At 43.6% G+C, this 20,619-nt stretch overlaps 1 protein-coding gene across 1 annotated transcript in view; it reads left to right on the top strand.

Moving 5' to 3' along the window:
* The first annotated feature begins 14,906 nt into the window (after window positions 1–14,906).
* The window catches only part of Dtwd2 (DTW domain containing 2), a 44,730-nt gene continuing 39,017 nt past the window's right edge, over window positions 14,907–20,619 (top strand). Inside the window, exon 1 of the mRNA XM_051163295.1 lies at window positions 14,907–15,139. Within this exon, the coding sequence (XP_051019252.1) occupies window positions 14,922–15,139 (218 nt within the window). The 5' untranslated portion in view covers window positions 14,907–14,921. The remainder of the gene's footprint in view (window positions 15,140–20,619) is intronic.

Below are 20,619 nucleotides of genomic sequence, written 5' to 3'. Positions count from 1 at the left end.
AGGCTATTATTACTATCTACCCTGCTCCAGGTTAACTAAGGCTATTTAAAAAAAAAGATTTATTTATTTAAGTACACAGTGTTTCCCTTTCATATATGCCTGCATGCCAGAAGATATCACTATAGATGGTTGTGAGCTACCATGTGGTTTCTGGGAATTGAACTCAGGACCTTTGGAAGAGCAGGCAGTGCTCTTAACCTCTGAGCCATCTCTCCAGCCCCAACTAACGCTATTTTAAACTATAACAGGTGGGCTGGAGAGATGGCTCAGAGGTTAAGAGCACTGTCTGTTCTTCCAAAGGTCATGAGTTCAATTCCCAGGAACCACATGGTGGCTCACAACCATCTATAATGAGATCTAGTGCCCTCTTCTGGCATGTAGGCACACATGTATAAATAAATAACACATGTATACTGCACAAACAAATAAATAAATCTTAAAAAAAAATAAAATATAACAGGTGTCTGTGTTTCATTGATTGCTAGTGGGTTAGAAAGTCCTGCCATAATAATGATTATAGGGCCAATAATAAGCATTAGGCCCCACTTATAAATTAACTGCAACACTAGGACATGGGCTTGGTGCATGCTTTACCAACTAAACTACAGTCCAGCCCCTTATGCCAGGTGTGGTAGCACATGCCTGTAATCCCAGCACTCTGGAGGCAGAGGCAGGTGGATCTCTGTGAGTTCGAGGCCAGCCTGGTCTACAGAGCAAGTTCCAGGACAGCCAGGGCTACACAGAGAAGCCCTGTCAAAAAAGAAAAGAAAAAGAAAAGAAAAAGGAAAAAAAAAAAGAAAAAAAATTTATGTCAAGCATATTTTCTTCATGAATTTTGGTTCACAGTATTTATGTAGTTGCTACTAGAAAAAACAGTGGCCAAAACATCTCCAGCTGAATCATCAGTGAATGTTTAATGGGTTAGTGAAGAAATAGCAATGCAGGAAATGGAAATTCTAATCTTGCCTCCTTCTGACATAATTTGATGATGTCAAACCTTCCATTTTACTCTAAGCTATTTTTATCTTAGACCGTATAATATGGGGAAACTATTAATAAATAACCCCTCCCCAGTGGTGGGAAGGATAAAAGAGGCTTCACAGTGGAGGAGAAAGAACAGCCCAGGGCATGCTCTCGGAGGACAGCTTTGCTGTGTAAAGTGGCTGTGCTAATTTGGACAAGCAAGATCGTTCCGCAGAGGCTGTCTTTCCACCTCATCTGTGACATGCAGGTGAAGAAATATATCTATTTTAGCTTGTGAGGATGCAGGGAAGCACACAATGCAAAGACACTGGTAATGGACCTTATGAATCACAGCGTGTGCCCTCTAAATGCGCTGTAACGCAGCAGTAGCAGCAGGGTTCTGATGCAGTTCCATCTGCTGCAGCAGGAAAGTCACGGTGATGCTGTCCTGTGTCAGACTGGTCAAAAGCCGCGTGAGTGGCAAGGTGACATCATGCTCAGCTTGGTGGGCATTACTAGGCTGGCACTGTTGGGAAACTCAAAGCATGCTATGTAAGAAGCCGGATTCTATTTCTGTAGCGCTAAATGCACACCACGCCAGAGGTTTGCCTTTGTCGTAAGGCTTCTCAGAGCTTTCCCATCATCCACTTGTTTCTTGCTCCTTTTACCATGGCTGCCCTTTCTCTTGAAAGGCATGTTTCTAGAGGAATGGGAGGTCATCTCCGGGCTTCAGCTTCTTCCCTGGAGCTCTGCTGTCCAGTCAAGGGATCTAAAAACCTCTCAGGAACTGACCTGGCAGGGGTGGCACATGCCTTTAATCCCAGCACTTGGGAGGCAGAGGCTGGTGGATCACTGTGAGTTCGAGGCCAGCCTGGTCTACAAAGTGAGTCAAGGACAGCCAAGGCTACACCGAGAAACCCTGTCTTGAAAAACCAAAACCAAAAACAGACAAACAAAAACCTCTCAGGGACTGTTCTACCAGGCCCCTGAGTGGTTACATCCCTAAAGAAGACTACAAACCTCTTCCAGGAAACCAGGAAACCATGAACAGTCAGTAGTTCCTCAGTAAAGGATAGGGCCTCTATCTCACCTATAACCCTAATGGACAGTGGAGAAGCCCGATCCTGTGCAGATCAATAGCTGCTGTGCTCATGACCGCAGTGACTGTGTCACGTCTGGAGAGCAGCGTTTTCACAGCACTCCTCCCCAACCTCCACATCTGAAATTCTTTCCACCTGTCTTCTATGATGTTTCCTAGGCGTATTAGTTTTCTGTTACCGTGATAAAACACAAGGACCAGAGCAACCTGTAGAAGGAAGAGTTTATTGGGACTTGCAGTTCCAGAGGGAGAAGGGGTTGTCCTCAGGCAGAGGCCTGGCAGCAGGCAGGGTGGCTGGAGCAGCAAGCCGAGAACTCAGCTCTTCAATGGAAGACACAAAGCAGGGAGAGAAAACTAGAAATGTCTTTAACATCTCAGAGCCCAGCTCCAGTGACATGCTTACCCTAGCCAGGCCATGTAGGAGACAAGCATGACCTGGGGGCCAGCCTACCTGCCACACTGTGCTTCTAACTAAGAAACAAGGCACACATGCTCCTGAAGGCAGAACACCGACTTCTGAAGAAGCAGCGTGAGCAGCTGGCCTGCAGGAGGCTGCACTCTTTACATCTCCTTTCATGTGCTTCTACTGCAAAGGAGCCTGGAGGTACTAACGCTCACTGTCCAATCCGAGGTAATGTGCTGTCTATCACAGTCGATATGGGCTTGCACTATGTAAGTGGTTGTTCGCATACAGTAAAGTAGACACTCTTCCCTTGAAAGCATTTCTGCAGTTGCTTATCCCCATGCACTGTGGTCTCAAAGTCTCTCTCTCTCTCTCTCTCTCTCTCTCTCTCTCTCTCTCTCTCTCTCTCACACACACACACACACACACAGATGATGACAGGCCCAACCTCTTACACCTTTCCCCAAGTATCACCAACTGGAGGGCAGGCTCATTCAAATTACACTGACTCTTGGATGGCAGTGGTTTTACAAATATCTTATTTAGGAGAACTTGTGTTTTTGTTTTTAGATTTTATTTTATGTGTATGAGTTTCTTCCTTGCATATATGCATCTATACCACAGAGGTTAGAAGATGGTGTCAGATTCCCTGAAACTGGAGTTTTTGGTTGTTATGTACCAACACGAGTGTGCTGAGAATCTAACCCCAGTCATCTGTAAGAAGGATAAGTGCTTTAACCACTGAGCTATCTCTCCAGCTCTAAAGTCACATTGTTAAAAATCAAAAGGATATTTAATAGTATAACCATCAGCCAGCCAGGCATGGTGGCACATACCTTTAATCCAAGCATTCGGGGAGGTGGAGGCAGGTGAATCTCTGTGGGTTTGAGGCCAGTGTGGTCTACAGAGTAAGTTCCAGGGCTGTCAAGGCTACACAAAGAAACCCTGGCTCAAAAAACCAGTGTGTGTGTGTGTGTGTGTGTGTGTGTGTGTGTGTGTGTCTGTGTCTGTGGCTTTTATATCAATGTGATATTTGATAGCTCATGTTTTTTACTCCCTCCTTCCTTTCCATCCATACTCCTTTTGTTCCTCCATTTTTTCTTTCTTCTTTCAGAGTGTATGAACTGAGGCTGACATTGTCCATCTTCTTGCCTCTGCTTGTTATGTGCTGGGATTACAGGTATGTGCCATCATGCTTGACTCAACCATGGTGCTCTAACCAATTGGACAGATTACAATTCTTGTTGATTACTAGATTATCTCTTCCTCAACTAATTTTTAGGTCTCTATGTCAACATAGGACTCCATCACCCAGTTATTCCAAAAACAACAACAATAAAAAAGAGATTATTTTTTTCCTGTAGTCTACATACTTAACTGCAGGCTGGTATTTTGACTTCACTTGTTAGGTTCCTCTTGAATCTGTATGCTCTTTTAAAAATGTCTCATCACTTTAAGCCAAATTTCATTGTTATTGGGGGTTGGTCTGGCGCTCTGTGTATTCAGATGCTAAATTCTGGCCCCCCCAAGATCTGGTTGCAGTCCAGTGCATTCTCATGTACACTGAATGATATTGTATAAACTTTGCTGCTCAATTATCTCTGATTGATTAAATAAAAAAGGCAGGATAGCTTGAGACTAGGCAGGAGAGAGATAGGTGGGGCTTTGATTCCCAGACTTGGGTCTCAGTTAGGGACCAGGAAGCTGGCAAGAGAAGAGAAGAAAGGAAGGGGAGAGAGAGAGGATGTAGCTTGATGGAGCAGATCCAGCCCAGATAGGACCAATATTTGCAAGTAACTTGGGGAATGTGGCTTGAAGGTAGCAGCTTAGAAAATTAGTATAAATTGTCCCTGCCCAGTTATGTGCTTAAAGCTGTTTAAATAAATCAAGTGGTCTCTGTCTTAATTATTTGGAAGCTAGAGAGGTTATAGAAAAGTCTTCTAGAATTAATAAATATTCTACAACAGACTGTCACTTTTTTCTTCCTTCCTTCCTTTCATGCACGCATAGACATAAAATCACACTCTACTCCACATGTTAAAAAATTCATTTAGCAGTAAGTTGCAGATATAATGCTTCATTACTCTACTTCAGTGTTTAGTGTCCAAATGGAAGCAAGTTCTCTAGTGGTCACAATTCTAGAAATAGGAATATTATCACTGTCATAATAATGTTGCCTAATCTACAGACCTTATTCAAGTCTTCTCAGTTTTCTAAATAAAAATATTCACTTTTAATTTCCTTAATATTACAACATAAATGCTAAGTACAATTGCCCCTCAGAGAGTACTACTCACTATAGCTTCACATTTATTTATTTTCTTATTTTTATGCCTTTTTAAAAATGGTAGTCCAGCCAGGCGGTGGTGGCATACACCTTTAATCTCAGCACTCAGGAGGCAGAGGCAGGTGGATCCCTGTGAGTTCGAGGCCAGCCTGGATTACAATACCAGTCTAGGACAGCCAAGGCTACACAGAGAAACCCTATCTCGAAAACAAACAAATAAAAAGGTAGTCCAGACTGGCCTTGAGCTTGTAGCACTTTTCCTGCTTCAGTAGGGATACAGGAGCTAACTCTTTATTACATGGTGCCTTTATGTTGATACTGGAAATGAAGAGGGGACTTGGCTTCAACTTCTTGTTGTCAGATATTTCATTGGTAACCTCAAAAGTCTAAACCTTAGTTTCTTTAGCTATTTGGCAGTAGATGATTATCTCAGAGAAGCCCTGGGATTTTACATTCCCTGAGCACTCTCATATTTAATCTCAGGCTGAATTATAGCATCATTCCAAGGCTCCTTGCTATCAGTCAGTTAACTATACAAAGCATAAGATGGCGACAGACTTTGGCCTAACAAGCCTTCTTGTTTTGTAGGAAGCAGATGAAAAGAGTCATATTTCTATTGATTCTCTTACTAGGATGCTTTGCAGTAAAGTGAAGTTCCAACCTTGAGGTTCCAGGCTAATCATAAACTCTCTGCCGAACCAGATACTGTGCATTCATTATCAGGGATGAGCTCTGTGAATCCATCTCATCCCCTCCATGCCATATACCTTCCTTGACCCTGTAGATCTAGCCTAACTTCCACAATTAGCACTCCAGCCTAGTCTGGCCACTCTTGGTTTTGCAGGCTCAACTTTCAGACTCCATCAGAACATGGCTTGTCTGCCTCCACCTTCAGGCCCGTCTTACACTATATTCAACTTCTCTGCCCAGCCAGGTCCTGTAGTTTGAGCCAGTGTCTAACCAGGTGAGTCTGACTGATTATATCCTCCATTTACCCTTTCCAACCCCCAGAACTACCCCTAAACTCCAGGATTGGACCAGGATTCACATTCTGTACAGTAGCCCAGCCTCCCATATCTACCAGATTTCATTGCACCTCAGCCATATTGAACCATTAAGCCTAGCACATACATCCTGTATTCTTCCCCAACCCTCTCTGTTCTGTCAGACACAGAACTAGCACAAGAAGTCCACATGCCCAGATATCATTGTAAAAATAACAATATGAGAGATCAAGGCAGTATCCCCATACCACACACTCACAGGTCCACCAATCCTATAGAAACGTTTGCCCTTAAGAAGTGTATAGATAAACCCTAGAAAATAAGAGTTTAAATATCTAGAGCCTCATTAAAGAATTCAAGGAATTTAAAGAAGCCACAAAGAAGGAACTCAATGAACTCTGAATGAACTCAAAGAGAATAAATGCCTGAGTGGTGCCCAAGAAACAGAAACAATGCTGATAGTAATGACAAAGACAACTTATGATTTCAAAACAGAATTCAAAACAAAACAAAGAAACAAAAAATGTTGATGAAAAGTCAAGCTGAAATGAAGCTAGAATTGAAAAATCCAAAATCTCAATTAGAAACCTCAAGGGAAAGCCTACAGAGAGAATTAATGAAGCAGAAGATAAAATTGAGACTCAAAGACAGAGTCTTTGACAGAGCTACCTGAGTTAAGTCAGGAGTTAGGAAGGGAGTGATGTAATTGTTAGACTGCCTCCTGCTGCTTAGCAGCACTGAGTTCCTTGGGACAAGTTTGATCTCCAATGCCAGGATATCCAATTTTTTTCTTCTTTTTCTTGTTTCTTCTTTGTGCATGACTATTTAATAAACCACGACACACAACAACCAACTTCTTGGGGCCCTAGCATTTATATACCCTCTAAGAAGTCCCCAGAGTCTCAAAGTCAAACAATTGCAAAAACTATGTGCAGCTAGTAAAATCACACCTCTGCTAGAGCATGAGGCAAATTATAGTCAGCTACTGTGGACAATCTGAAGTAGCTGTATGTGCCCACAGAAACATATTCTTATAATATTTCTGTGGGAATTTTGTTTGTTTTTGTTTTTGTTTTGAGTACTCCTGGCTGTTTTGGACTTGATTTGTTGACCAGGCTGGCCTTCAACTCAACAAGATCTGCCTGCCTCTGCCTCTCGAGTGCTGGGATTAAAGGCGTGTGCCATCACACCTGGCATATTACTGTTTTTTAAAGAAAAAAAAAAATCCCAGAATTGTTACTACATAGGCTAACATTGCTTACTGGGTTATTATCCCTGGCTTGCTCAGCTTATTTTCTTATATACCCCAGGACTAACTGGCCAGGAACTGCACTACCCCCAATGGGCTGGGTGGGCCTCCCATTGCATCAGTCAAGAAAATGCTTTACAGACTTGCCTAGGGGCCAGTCTTATGGAAGCATGTTCTCAATTGAGGTTCCTTCTTCCCAAATGACTCTTGATTGTGTCAAGTTACACAAAACTACCCAACACAGTAGAGATAGATTCTAAATGTGAAATCTTACCTGGACTGTTGGCAAGAGCTGACTCACTCTCTGGGGTCAAGTGTGATAAAATACTCAGTTTGAGGAGAAAGATCTGGTGGGGAAAAGCAGTGCTTTAGAAAATCATTGGATTTGATAAACTAGCTTCACAGTACCCTGGCTGCATTTGAGGCTGCAGTTTTTCCTTTGCCCACTCAGTGGTGGCTATTTGTCCTCCACCTCTCTCACAGTACTGGGCAAATAGTTTTTTTTTTTTTTTTTTTATTGTGGATACTTCTATACCAGGAATTTTCAGAGTTTTTGCTCTCAGAACCGCATAATGCCCTTTAAAAAGTTACTCAGCATCAAAAAGAACCTTTGTGAGGGTTGTTGTCTCTCGATGTTTACACTATTAGAAATTAAAATGGAAATGCCTATGTTCATTAATTCTAAGATAAGTAAAAAATCCATTATGTGATAATAAAAATATATTTTCAGTGAAAATTCTGTGAGAAGATCATATTGACTTTACTAATCTCTGTAATGTCTTTTTTGCATTCTAGTATCTATTTTTGAATTCAGTCTTATATGCTATGTGATGTCCCTTATGTATATATGTTTGGCTTAAAACAGATATATATATATAGAAAAAGCATGTTTTTTAATAGTATTTACAGATAATTATGGATATTCTTCTTGGATCTTGTACCAAAATTTTAGTGTCATATCAATGAAACCTGTCCTATTCAGTTAAACTAAAATGTTATCACTTTTTTTGTGCTCTGAAAATGAGAAAAAGAGGTGATTTTTACAACTGATTTCTGCTGTAGCAAAGTGCCCTACAATCGGAGAGTGCTGTGTTTAAAAAACAATCTATAAGTCAGGAGTAGATGGAAAAAGCAGGATCTCAGCTCCTGGCCAGCCTGGGCTTCATAGGAAGATTCTATCTCAGAAAGCAAGCAATGAAGCAAGGTAACAAGGAAAAACATTTGTGCACTGGCCTCGAGCAACAACTATTGCCTTCATAATCTAAGAAATCCAGGACTAGTAAACTTATTTTTTAAAAAATAGACAGAAATCTCAGTTCTATTTTTCTTGCAAGAAAAGCCTGGTTACTTCAAATTGCAACAGTTCACAGGCTTCGTGCTCACCTGGATCACATAAGGTATAGGAGAGTCATTAATCAGGTAGGACTTAAGGCGTACTGAGTAGTTCCGAGTGACTCACAACGCATCAGAATCCCCCCGAGACAGTGGCTGGGATGGTGAAAAGCTTGCAAGTTTAAAGTTGTGCAGTGCAACCTCCTTGCTTGGCACTGGCTTCTCTGGGTCTGAGCGTTTCCATCTGTAAATGCAGGATCTCAGCTCAGTGGTCCTCACTTCAAGCTGGAGGGCAGAATTCCTGCGGAGTGCTAATGTCTACAGGATGTGGGGTTTCTCTGGTGACCCCAGGGGCAACCGGACTGGAAACGTCCTGTGTTGGGCTGTATATTTCAGTTCCCTCTGTGGTCTAAGACCAGCTGTTTGCAGTAACACAATCAAATTTTATTTACTTTAGAAAAGCTATTCACTCAGGGATACTTGCCTCAAGATAGAAAAACATGCTTCTGTTGTTATGATTTGTTGGGGGATGGTCTGGCGTACATATTCTGATACTAATCACTGGCCCCCAAGATCTAGTTAGTGCCCAGATGAGCACATTCTCACGTATACCCGTTCCTGTGTAAATCTTGCTCTAACCTATTTAAAGTTGATTGGTTAATTAAAAAAAAAAAAAAAAAGATGAAGCTTGGGTGTGGCAAAAGACAGGTAGAGTTTGGGGCTTGCCGGCCTGGGGGCGGGGACCACAGGCAGAGAGAGGACACGGGCAAAGGAGGAGGAAGAAGACAGAAGAGGTCGTGGTGGGTTAGCGTGGAGAGAAACACGTGGCCAGGTCATCGTGGATGGAGAGAAGCAGCCCAGGTGAAGAACATTGGCAAGTATTTTGGGATTATGGATGGAAAGTAGCCCAGAGAGGAATGATTAAAGCAGATGGCCTGGGATCGGGGCTGGGAAGTGATGAGAATAGCTTAATGGGTTAATATCTGCCCAGGCCCAGGTAAACTGAGGCTATTCTAAAATACAAAAGGTGTTTGTGTCTTTATTGATTTATGATAGTGGGTTAGACAATACCACCACCTTGGTAATTATAGGTATTTAATAACAAACATTATTAGATATTTTATATGTTCCACAACAATGACTAGTTAATCAATCAAACAATCTGGGTGTGGTGGCACACATCTTTAATCCCAGCACTTGGGAGGCAGAGTCAGGCAGATCAATGTGAGTTCAAGGCCAGCCTGGTCTACAAAGCAAGCCTAGAACTGCCAAGGTAACACAGAGAAATCCTGTCTTGAAAAGCTAAAAGACAAAACAAAAATCTTCAAGTAAACAAAACACCCCCCCCACATACAAATCCAACAAATGTATGAGATACACACAATCCTGTAGGCAAATGTTGAAAATGATGTCTGTGAGTAAAAGACAATAAATTCCCAAGTGAATGAATGTAATCTAGAATTTCAAGCTATCTTTAAAGCAGTATCACACAGGTAGGAAATTGGAACAGACTTACAAGAAGAAAACAATCAAGCAGAAAAATGAGGCCTTTCTGTGTAGAGCTTGTATTGGTTACTTTTCATATAGCTGTGACAAAATATCTAAGAAAAGAAAACTAAAGGATGAGTATGTTGTGGCTCACAGTGTGAAGGCAGAGTCCGTCATGGGAAGACAGGGTCACAATTGGCCACATTTCAGACACGGGTCATAGAGAGAGGAATGGTTGTACTCAGCTCTATTTCTATTTTTTATTCAGCTCAGGATCTCAGCCCAGGAAACGGTGCCACCCACCTTTCATGTGTGTCTTTCCCTCTCAGTTAAGCCAATGTAGGATACCCACACATGTGCCCACGCATTAGTTTCCTAGGTAACTGTACATCTTGTTGACAGTATCTGCCACATGGAGGTCGTATCAGGTAGTACCACGCCGAGGTGGGGGAAAAGACAATCTTGATAGCAGTGGTCTAATGCAGGGAGGAAATGGACTATTAGATCTTGGTGACAAGTTAGGTAAAAGGCATAAAGCTGTGAGGGAAGGCCTCATCCTGAGAAAAGAAGGCCAATCATGGACTACAGGAAACAGTAAATTGTCCAGGGACCTGGGGTTTAAGAAAGAATCACCTCTCTATCATCTCCTGGGTTACTTAAGAACAACTTGTCAGCATCGTCACGACAGATGGACTTAAGGAAGTTGCATTAAGTGTGAGCATTACTGAACTCATTAGAAATTCACATAGAAAAGTTTAGAACTGTGGCTTAGAGAGATGGCTCAGAGGTTAAGAGCACACTGGCTGTTCTTCCAAAGGTCCTGAGTTCAATTCCCAGCAACCACATGGTGGCTCATAACCATCTATAATGAGATCTGGTGCCCTCTTATGGCCCGTAAGCATACATGGAGGCAGAATACTGTGTAAATAATAAATCTTAAAAAAAAAAAAAGTTCAGAACTGTCTTCTTATGGAAAGAGTCTCAGGGTATCAGGAGTGGAATAGACTGAGCCACCTTCCACATATATAATATGGAAAGGGCACCAGGGTATCAGGAGTGGAATCGACAGGAATTGTCTTTCATATATATAAAAACTAGAACTGCTCAGGTGATTATTAGATTTTTCTGTCTTAATTCATGTTCCATGTTTTCAAAATACTGTTTACTTAGTTCTTGTGTACAGTGCTTGTAAGCTATGGGAAAACATGGAATCTTGGCACTAGGTTGTAGGAACCAGGCCTGACTGGGCTGCCTGCCTGTCTTGCAGTTTCATGTCCTGTTTCTAGCAGCTTCCGTGTCTGTGTTTATGTTGGTCAGCTGGTCATGTTTACTGCTCTGAGAACCCACCCCTCCCTTCCTCGGGACTTTTCCTCCTGTGTGCAATCACCTCTTGAGGGATTTCACCTGTGAGTGGCATTCCTGTTTTGCTGCCTCTAAGAAGGCTCTTTGAACACTGAATAAAGACTGACTGCTGCTGTTGCCACTGCTGCTCTCTTAGCATGAAGGACCTGCTGTGTTATTGTGTGTGTATGTGTGAGTTATATCCGCAGTCCCTCGCCCTTGACTTGGTACCGTGGTGGCGTGGGCGCCACACTAGGTGACTATATTTCATTGTCTTGAAAAAAAATTAAAAATGACTTATTTATTTTTGGATTTTTGAGACAGGGCTTTTCTGTGTAGCCTTGACTGTCCTGGACTCTCTTTTGTAGACTAGGCTGGTCTCGAACTCACAGTGATTCTCCTGCTTCTTGAGTGCTGGGATTAAAGGAATGTGTCACCACACCTGATGGATTTATTAATTTTTATTTTATTTTAATTGATTTTTGCCTGCATGTATGCCCATCTAAGGGTATTGGATCCCCTGAAATTTGGGTTACAGACAATTGTGAGCTGTCCTGTGGGTGCCGAAAGTTGAAAGTGGGTCCTCTGGAAGAGCAGCCAGTGTTCTTAACCATCGAGGCATCTCTCTGATCCCTATATTTCATTTTTCATATGCAGTTTGCCTGAATGTGAAACCACTAAATTTGGTGAGCATATATAAAGTGAACAGAATTTTGGCTCCCATGCCCTTTACCCTCAGCCATGTGTCAATGCTTGTAACACTACATAGCTGAATGGAATCAAAGTTGCAAACTGGCTTCCATACAGAAAGATCTTCTAAGTTTTCTGAGTGGAAATAGAAGTGGAAAAGAAAGGCAAAAGATTGTTAAGAGAGCGAGAGAGAGAGAGAGAGAGAGAGAGAGAGAGAGAGAGAGAGAGAGAGATGTTTCAGAAGAGGCAGGAAGAGCAAGAATCAGCCCAGTTACTGGCTTTGAAGATGAAAGAAGGGGGCTGTGCGCCCAGTAACCTCTAAAAGCCGGGCACGGTAGATAACACTGCAAGAAAGTAGCCATAAGGAACTGAATCCTGCCAACAACCCACAGCAAGGAACACATTCTATCTTAGGTCCTTCAAAGGGACGCAGCCTGTCATGAAAGCCATGTCTAAGTTCTGACATGGAGCAGTTTAAGGGAATAAACGTGTTTTATCAAACCACTACAGTTGTGGCAATTTGTTGACCTAGCAGTGGAAAACAAAATGGCAAAAGTGTGCAGTCTTTCTTTTTATTTGAATCAGTTTATGCACTGTTGGGTGTTTATTTGGCTGGATCGGCTGTTACTGAGTCCCTTTCTCCACAGGTTCCCCTCTTTCTCCTACAACAGTGATATGATATTAAAGTTGTTTTTAAACAACTCCTACCATAGAAACTGTTGAGGGGAGGAAATATGAAGGTCTGGTTACTTACATAAAGTAACACTTAAATGCATTCGCCTGCTGCTAGCAAACTGTTTCCCTTTAAAAGACATTTTACTCCCTGTCGTAGTTGTTGTTCTATTGCTGTGAAGAGACACCATGACTATGACTGCCCTCCCACCCCAAGCAACTCTTAAAAAGGAAAACATTTAATTGAGAGCTTGCTTACAGTTTCCGAGCTTCAATTTATCATCAGCATGGCACTGCAGCAGTAGCTGAGAGCTATATCCTGTTCTGCAGGCCCCACGAAGAGCGAGAACTGGAACTTCTGGCTTTTGTAGCCCCAAAACTCACTCCTGGTGACACACTTCCTCCAGCAAGGCCACACCTACTCCAACAAGGCCATATCTCCTAATCCTTCTCAAATAGTGACACTCCCTGATGACTCAGCATTCAAAAATACACACACACACACACACACACACACACACACACACACCTATGGGGGCCATTCGTATTCAAACCACCACTTCCCTTCCATCCCGGCCTTTCCCAGGCAAGTTACAGCTAGTCTTCTGCTACCTTTGTGTGCTCCAAGGTGCACACATGGGTTTCATCAGGTGGCTCCAGGTCAGGGATGGAAACATGGGCATAAGGATGCATATCTCACTTCCTGGAGGGAAACAGAAGCCTGTTTTTGACTGTTTCCCTCCTGGACCGAAAAGATTATTGCTGATTGAATCCCAGGTATAGTCCATGCAAAGGACATGTGCTATCACGATGACTTACTTATATGTTTGTCTATTAGCAATTTACTTTTTTTTCCTGGTGGACCTCTGGGGAAGGTGGACTTAGATTTTTTTTTTTCCTTCCAAAAGCAGAGATGAAGCAGGACTCATTTGTGGCAAATGGAAATAATCTACACAAGAGACACAGAACCCTGAATGGGGCAGAGGTGGTCACCCAGTTGAATCGCTGGATTCTGCATCCTTTGAAGGTCAGAGCCAGTGGTCTGGTGTGGACCCATGGAGAAAACTAATGATTGTTAGCACTCATCTGATTAGCATAGTTCATGGCTTGAACTGAGTCACTGGGAAATTCAATTTGGCAGTTCAAAAGAAAGCTAGTTCTCCAATCTACACCTGTACCCAAGGCTTCATCATCTTCTGATTCAGCCTCCTTCCTACAGTTTCTGGGTTTTATTTGTTTCTGAATTTTCTACATCTAGTCGGTGGGTAGACCATCCAGCTTTTCCCACTTCTTTTAAAGCCATCCCCAGATAAAAAGATAACTGTTTTCAGTGAGAAAGAGGGGAGAGGGAGAGAGAGGGGGGGGGAACGAGACGAGGGGGCAGAGGGAAGAGGGAGAAGGAGAGGGAGAGAGGGGGGGGAGGGGAGAGAAAGCGTAAAATACAGTCCTGCATACTACTCATCAATCTTATTTTAAGGTTACTGGAAAATCTAACGCTAAATTGTACTATAAGAGATACAGTATTTATTTGTTTTTACTGTTCTTGGTTAAGTCTAGTCTATAGACAGTAGAGCCCCAAGGTAGTTGTTATGGCACGGCAATCCAGGACTGATGAAAACCTAGTTTCTTTGCTTACATATGTATTGGTAGAATTAACATTAACAAGCATTAGCAAATACAACCACTCATTTTCTGCAAGCAACATTTCTACCTCGGCTATGACTTTGAAGAGCTGAGCTTCTAGGCTTTCTTCTGCTACCTAGGTGTGGTGAGAACTTCGGTAAGGTAGTGCTTGTTTGCATTTTTTCCCCCTCAACCATACAATGTATATAGTAGCCTGGTCTTATTGCTTAGTTCCAGGGGGCTTTTGGGAAGTTTAACATCATTTAACAACCATTTGGTGTCAGATGTGAAATGGAATACCGGGTGACGAGAAGAAACACATTGGAAGCAAGGCCTTGGAGCAGCCAATCCTTGGACCAGTTTTCAGTGGTTACAATCGCTCCTTTGAAGCCTTTGGCCACCACGGGCGCGAGCTTGGCACATGTTCTAGAATCCGGCGCTGCCGCCTAGAATTTCACGTTATCTTTTAAAAACAGAGAACTGCACTGAGCTTTGCTGCCAGGGTGGCTTCCTTTACCAGTCCTGGCGAGTCTAATCTTACCGAGCAGCCACTCGCCTCACAGCTGCCTCCCCGCCTTTAGTAGAACCACCTCCACTCGGACCAAAGGGCTCCTTCCTTTTGCAACGGGGCGGGACCTCGCGTCACCACCGAGGCCCACCCCTCACGTGACGTGCAAGCGTGGCGCAGACTCCCTCCCCCCCCCTTTTATTTTTCCCCAGCGCGTGGCGCCCCCCGGTGGCGGCGCTTCCTCAATGCGACGGTCTGAGCCATGGAGCAGCAGGAAGAGGCGCGAACGCTCGGGGAGTCCGCGGCTTGGCCTCCTGGGGCTTCGGGGTCACCGACGGCTGGCGGAGAGGAGCGGTCCGAGGGCGGTGCACCGCCGGCGGCGACTCCCGCGGGCTCAGAAGGGGACAGCGCGAGCGCCGATGGGCTGTGGGGGCTGCCGGTGGAGCGCGCCGAGCGCAGGCCCGAGTGCAGCCACTGCAGGTGAGCGCGGGACCCGGGGCGGGGCTGTGCCGGCGCGGCCCGGGAGCTGCAGCTCCCCCTGCCGGCCAGGCGGACTCTGGGTGGCGGGGGATATGTCGGCCATGGCGAAAAGTCATCCAGGGCCAGGATTATTTAACCTGATTTACTCATTATCATCCTTCTTCTGCATGACTTTTTCATTATCTCCTGCCTCTCTGTTTCTGTCTCTGTCTCTCTTTGTCTGTCTGTGTGTCTGTCTGTCTGTCTCTCTTTCATTTTGTGGTTTTCTTTCTCTGCGCTGGCTTTTTCTGTGCAACAGATCCCTGGCTGCCCTGGAACTCGCTTTGTTAGACTAGGCTGGACCCGAATTCCCAGAGATCTGCCCGCCTTTGCCTCCTGAATGCAGGTGATCGAAGGTGTGCACCACCAAGCCCAGCAAGACTTAGTGCTTTTTTCGAGAAACTTTAGACTCTTTAATAAAAAGGAACTCTAGAAGTGTAGCGACATTAATACTTAACGATGCTTAAGTGGGAGAGGTGGATGGGAGGAGAGCAACAAACAAGGGGCCGCTTGTGTTGAGAATTCTGAATTTACTTAACAGTATTTCCTGAAGACTGGGCTTGTTGTCTGAGTGCTTGGGAAGTAAAGGCAGAAAGATCAGAGGTTCAAGGTCATCCCCAGCCACCTAGCAAGTTGGAGGTTTAGCCTGTGCTAGATGAAACCCGGTTTCAAAAGAACAAAAAAAGAAACAAAAAGAAAACAAAACAACTGAATTTCTTGTGTATCTGCTGTCTGTTGGCAGCTCTAGGTCCTAGAAATGCAGTGAAGAATAAAAAACATGGCCTCAGGCTAGCTGGACACTTCAAGGCGCACACAGAGTTTCTTGGGTGGGCAGTGATCACCAGGGCTGACTGTTCGTAACCTACCTGGTCAATCTTTTTTGGGGGGCACCTCAGTGCGTTGGTGTGCTTCAGCTGGGTGCTTTGTCCCTCCTGGTTATTTAATCTCAACACCACTTCAGAAACATCCCTTCTTGCCTCTTGGATGTATGTCCCTGGTTACTGAAGGTCTTCAGCGGTCACCTATTGCTGTTGCCCTTCTTTTTAGTTATTAAATATTGGTCAGCTTCGCCCCCCCTTTCTTTTTTTGGTTCTTGAAGTACTCACCTTAGAAGGGGAAAGTTTATTCGGGTTCAGAGTTTCAGAGTTTGCAGCCCACAGCTTGGTTGGTTATGTTGGGTCTGCTGCCGTGCACAGAACAGAGGAGGTCTACAGAAAGGGGCCAGATGCCCAATGTTCCCCCTCAAGGCATGTCCCTCGTGACCTAACTTCCTCTACTCAGCCCGACCTCTTCCAGTAACGCTATAAACCTTTGACACATGGACACTTGGAATGGGTGTGTATGTGTGGCAACACATTTCAGATCCCAACTAAAGCTTCCCTCCACTTCCTTGCCTCATAATTTATAATCATTCTGCAGTTAGCCATCAGGTTATATAGTTGCCCTAAAATGGCTATCATTACAGCTGCCAATAACCCTCCTGAGATAAAACCCAGTGGATCTTTGTCACATTAGATAGTAGTAGATCAGTTGGCAGCATTCTGTAAACACTGTCGCACACTCTTTCTTTGGTTCCCCTTGTACGTAGATGACTTCTTTGACCAATCTCCTTTGCCTGTTCTTCCCAAACTCTAAATGTTGGGCTTCTCTGTTGGGAGCACGAAGGCCTTCAGCCCACACATCTGCAAGGACACCACGAGTGGTAAGCACACAGGATTGTCGTTTCAAGAAAAAGATCTAAACCTGTTCTTCCATCCAGGAGGTTGGGACCTGGAGGTGATTAACAGCATTATGATCTGTGTTATCTCTTGGGCTAGACCATATCAAGCTCATATAATCAGCACCAGAGGTGGCTAGTAATCTAAAAGACCCTTTCCGCCAGAGGCTCTCCAAGCTCCCACAACCAGGACCAGAGGTGGCTAATAGCCCAAATGACCTCTAGGCTATCTGTATGACTGAGACCAGGCCAGATGCTAGTTACAGGTAGCCTGTCTTTTCTGTCTCTGTCTGTCTCTCTCTCTCTGTGTCTCTCTTCTCTGTCTCTGTCTCCGTCTCCCTGTGTAGCCCTGGAACTCTCTTTGTAGACCACGCTGGCCTGGAACTCAAAGAGACACATCTGTCTCTGCCTCCCTAGTGCTGGGATTAAAGGCATGTACCACCATGTCTGCCTCAGGTAGCCTATTTCTAGAACCCATTTTCTTGAAAAGATGACACACACTGAGTCAAGTTTCCATGTAATTATGCTTTCTTGTGCATTGGGGATTATATTGCACCAGGAAACTTTCCCTCAAATTGTATTGTGTTTAAATTTGTTGGAAATAAACCCCCTGGCATCAGAGTTCCTGAAGTCTTGATCCAGGTTGACAGAGTCAATCTGAACTGAGTTTTCACTGTCACCTCCTCTCGGTTTGCTTTCCTGCCTTCCTGACACCTACAGAGACCTCCCCACTTCTCCAGAGAACTGATTCTAAGTTCTGTTCTCTTTCAAACCCTATACACCTCCCGCTGGTGATTTTACCCAGGTTCTTTACCCTGGGCCTTTGTCCTGAGCACCAGACCCCCATCGGCTTATTACTTATTGACTGCTCTGCTAATCATTGACAATACGGTGATGTAAGTTCATCTTCTTGTAAATACAGATAATAAACCAGCAAGAAAGTAAACTACAAACTTGGTGGGGGGATGATGGGAAGGACTTGGGATGTTGGGCTAAAAGCTAGTTGAAATGGTGTCAGGAAAGCTTGTTGACTCTGTTTCTTAGCAATTAAACTTTATTATACAACCCAACTAGCTTATACAAGAAGGAAAAAGGTTAAAGGGACAAAAGAATGAACCTTCCGGTAGCCGTTCCACGGGACAGGTCCTTAGGTGTCTCTCTGGCCCGCGCGTGCTGGTCCAGCTGGTCCGCTGCTCTCACGCTCTCTCGCCCTGCTGACTTTGTTGTTCTCTCTTCCCCAACTGCCTGAGTCACGTGGGAAGGGCTGTCTCCTTCTCCCGGTGAGGGTCCATTAGAAAAACAATAGTCCAGGTGGGGTTCCCAGGTCTGCTTCCTGAATTCCAGACCCAGGATGGCTCCACTCAGTCTGTCACAAGGTATTCATGGGGTGCTCCAAGGGTAAAGCCCGCCAAGACTGCTCCCACCTGTGGCAAGGCTTATTCTTTCCCACAAAAGCTCTCTTGGGTAATGAGTTGAAGTAGGGTGCTTTACTACTTGAGCATGTAGGATCCTTTATCTTGCGTGTTTTGGCCTTCTGCCAGAGGCTGGATTGTCAGACGTCAGCGACTGGATCTCAGTTGTAGGATACCTTATTTTCTAGATGTGCTTACTGTTATGTGGCTTACAATCTTTCAGCTTTATAGTAACAGACGATACGAATTTGGTAGGAACTGGCCTTCAGATTTTGTGTTTTGTCTTTTCTTGGGTTTAGTAGGTAGCTCAGTGCTCTGTTGATAGCTGGGCAGCAACACTGAGCTGCAATTCTGTAAATGCTGCTGTTACCACGGGTACTCTTTATTGACTTTGCTAAGGTATGTGTATCAAATGCGTTTCAACGTAATAATCTTTTCAATTCCTTCCTTCCTTCCTTCCCCTCCCCTTCTTCTTTTCAATGCTAGTTTCCAGCATTCTACGTAGCCTAGAATGTCCTTGAATTTCTGATCCTCTGCTTCACTTCCTGGTTGTTAGAACTATAACATGCACTACCACACCCCACTTAACGGGATGCTGGGGACTTTACTAAGGGCTTTTGGGATGTACCATCTGAGATACGTTTCCAGCCCCTTTTGTAAGTATAAATTTAAATAGATTAGCGATGGCCATGTTTAGGGTACAAGTTTAGGTATTCTGCAATTTTAATTTTTTTGTACATATAAAAAAATCGTATTTCCAAAGAAAAATCATTAATTTGTTTTTTCTTGCTTGCGTAGAAAATGTGTTTATTTTTGAAAGTGATTTGTTCATAATATATGCACAAAGCTGACTTATAAATTGTTATGTAAGCTAATTTTATTTTAGTTTACTTTTTTTTGGTTTTTTGAGACAGGGTTTCATTGTGCAGCCTGGCTGTCCTGGACTCGCTTTGTAGACCAGGCTGGCCTCGAACTCACAGTGATCTGCCTGCCTTTGCCTCCCGAGTGTTGGCATTAAAGGCGTGTGCCACCACGCCCGGCACATGTAAGCTAATCTTATGTTCAAAGTTGAGCAAAAATTATATATGTCAAGAGGTATTTTCTTTCTTAATCTTAATTAACACTTAAAAGAGGAGTGATCAGTTAAAAATAAAATACATTAGAGCTTACTAAATATTGGGTTTACTTCCCCCAAGAAAAATAAGAATTGTACCATTACACTGAGATGTTTTCTTCAAAGCACAACAAACTACATTAATTCCTTAAGTTAATTCACTCCAGATTAATACTTTGTAGTGTTAATAGTGCTTAGGGAGTTAAGGATTATGCAACCAAGTAATAACTGTAGTTTAAAACTTGGTATTATTTAAAGGGCGTTCATGAGTTACAAAGTAATTGAGAAAAAGTAAATGTGTGTGTGTGCGCGTGCGTGTGTGTGCACATACATAGGCAACCTGTCAGGCATGAATATGGAGGAGAGGGGACAACTTTGGTTTTACTTTGTTTCTTTCTTTCCATATTCAAGTGTGTTCCTGGGATTAAACTCAGGTTGGTAGTATGGTTAGCTGCTGAGCTCTCTCACTGGTCCCAGAGTTCTTTTTGTACATTTTAATCTAACAAGATAACTTTCTGGTTTGAATAGTGTTTTTCCTCTCTGTTTTAAGTCTTTCTCTGTGACTCTGTCTCTGTCTCCCTCTGTCTCTCTTTCTTTCACTCCCTTTCACTCCTGCCCCGTGTGTGTGTGTGTGTGTGTGTGTGTGTAGAATAGAGGAAAACCTTGGTGTTGGTCCTCACTGGTCTTATTTGAGGCAGGTCTCTTTTTGTGTTGTTGCTGCATATGCTGGGCTAGGGGGTCCTAAGCTGCCTTTATCAAGGCTCAGGGGATTTGAACTAAGGTCTTCCTTGTGTGCCAAGCGCTTTACAAGGAATGGGGAAGACACAGGGAGTTCTTTTCTTTTACAAAATAATTTTCGTGGACTCTTACAAGGAAAGGAGTTATTTCACTAACCCCAAATGACCCAGGATAGTACTTAAGACCACAGACAGAGGCGACTAAACTATATCTAGATGCTTCCAGCACTTATGGTTAGATATTTATTTTCTTTAAAATTACTTTCAACCTATTGGCTGCTTTTAGCAAATTATTGCCACCTCTTTCTTGCCCCCTCTTTCTTTTTGTCTGTCTGTCCTCTTCTCTCTCTGTCTGTCTGTCTCTCTCCTTTTCGCCTCTCCCCTCACACATACATACACATGCACACACACATACTATTTTGGGTCAGAGGCATTAGATTTGTAGAGCTATGTAATTATCA

The sequence above is a fragment of the Acomys russatus genome, chromosome 20 (assembly GCF_903995435.1).
Source record: "Acomys russatus chromosome 20, mAcoRus1.1, whole genome shotgun sequence".
NCBI lineage: Eukaryota > Metazoa > Chordata > Mammalia > Rodentia > Muridae > Acomys > Acomys russatus.
Note: the sequence above shows the minus strand (reverse complement) of the source record. Positions and strands in the feature narration are given on the sequence as shown.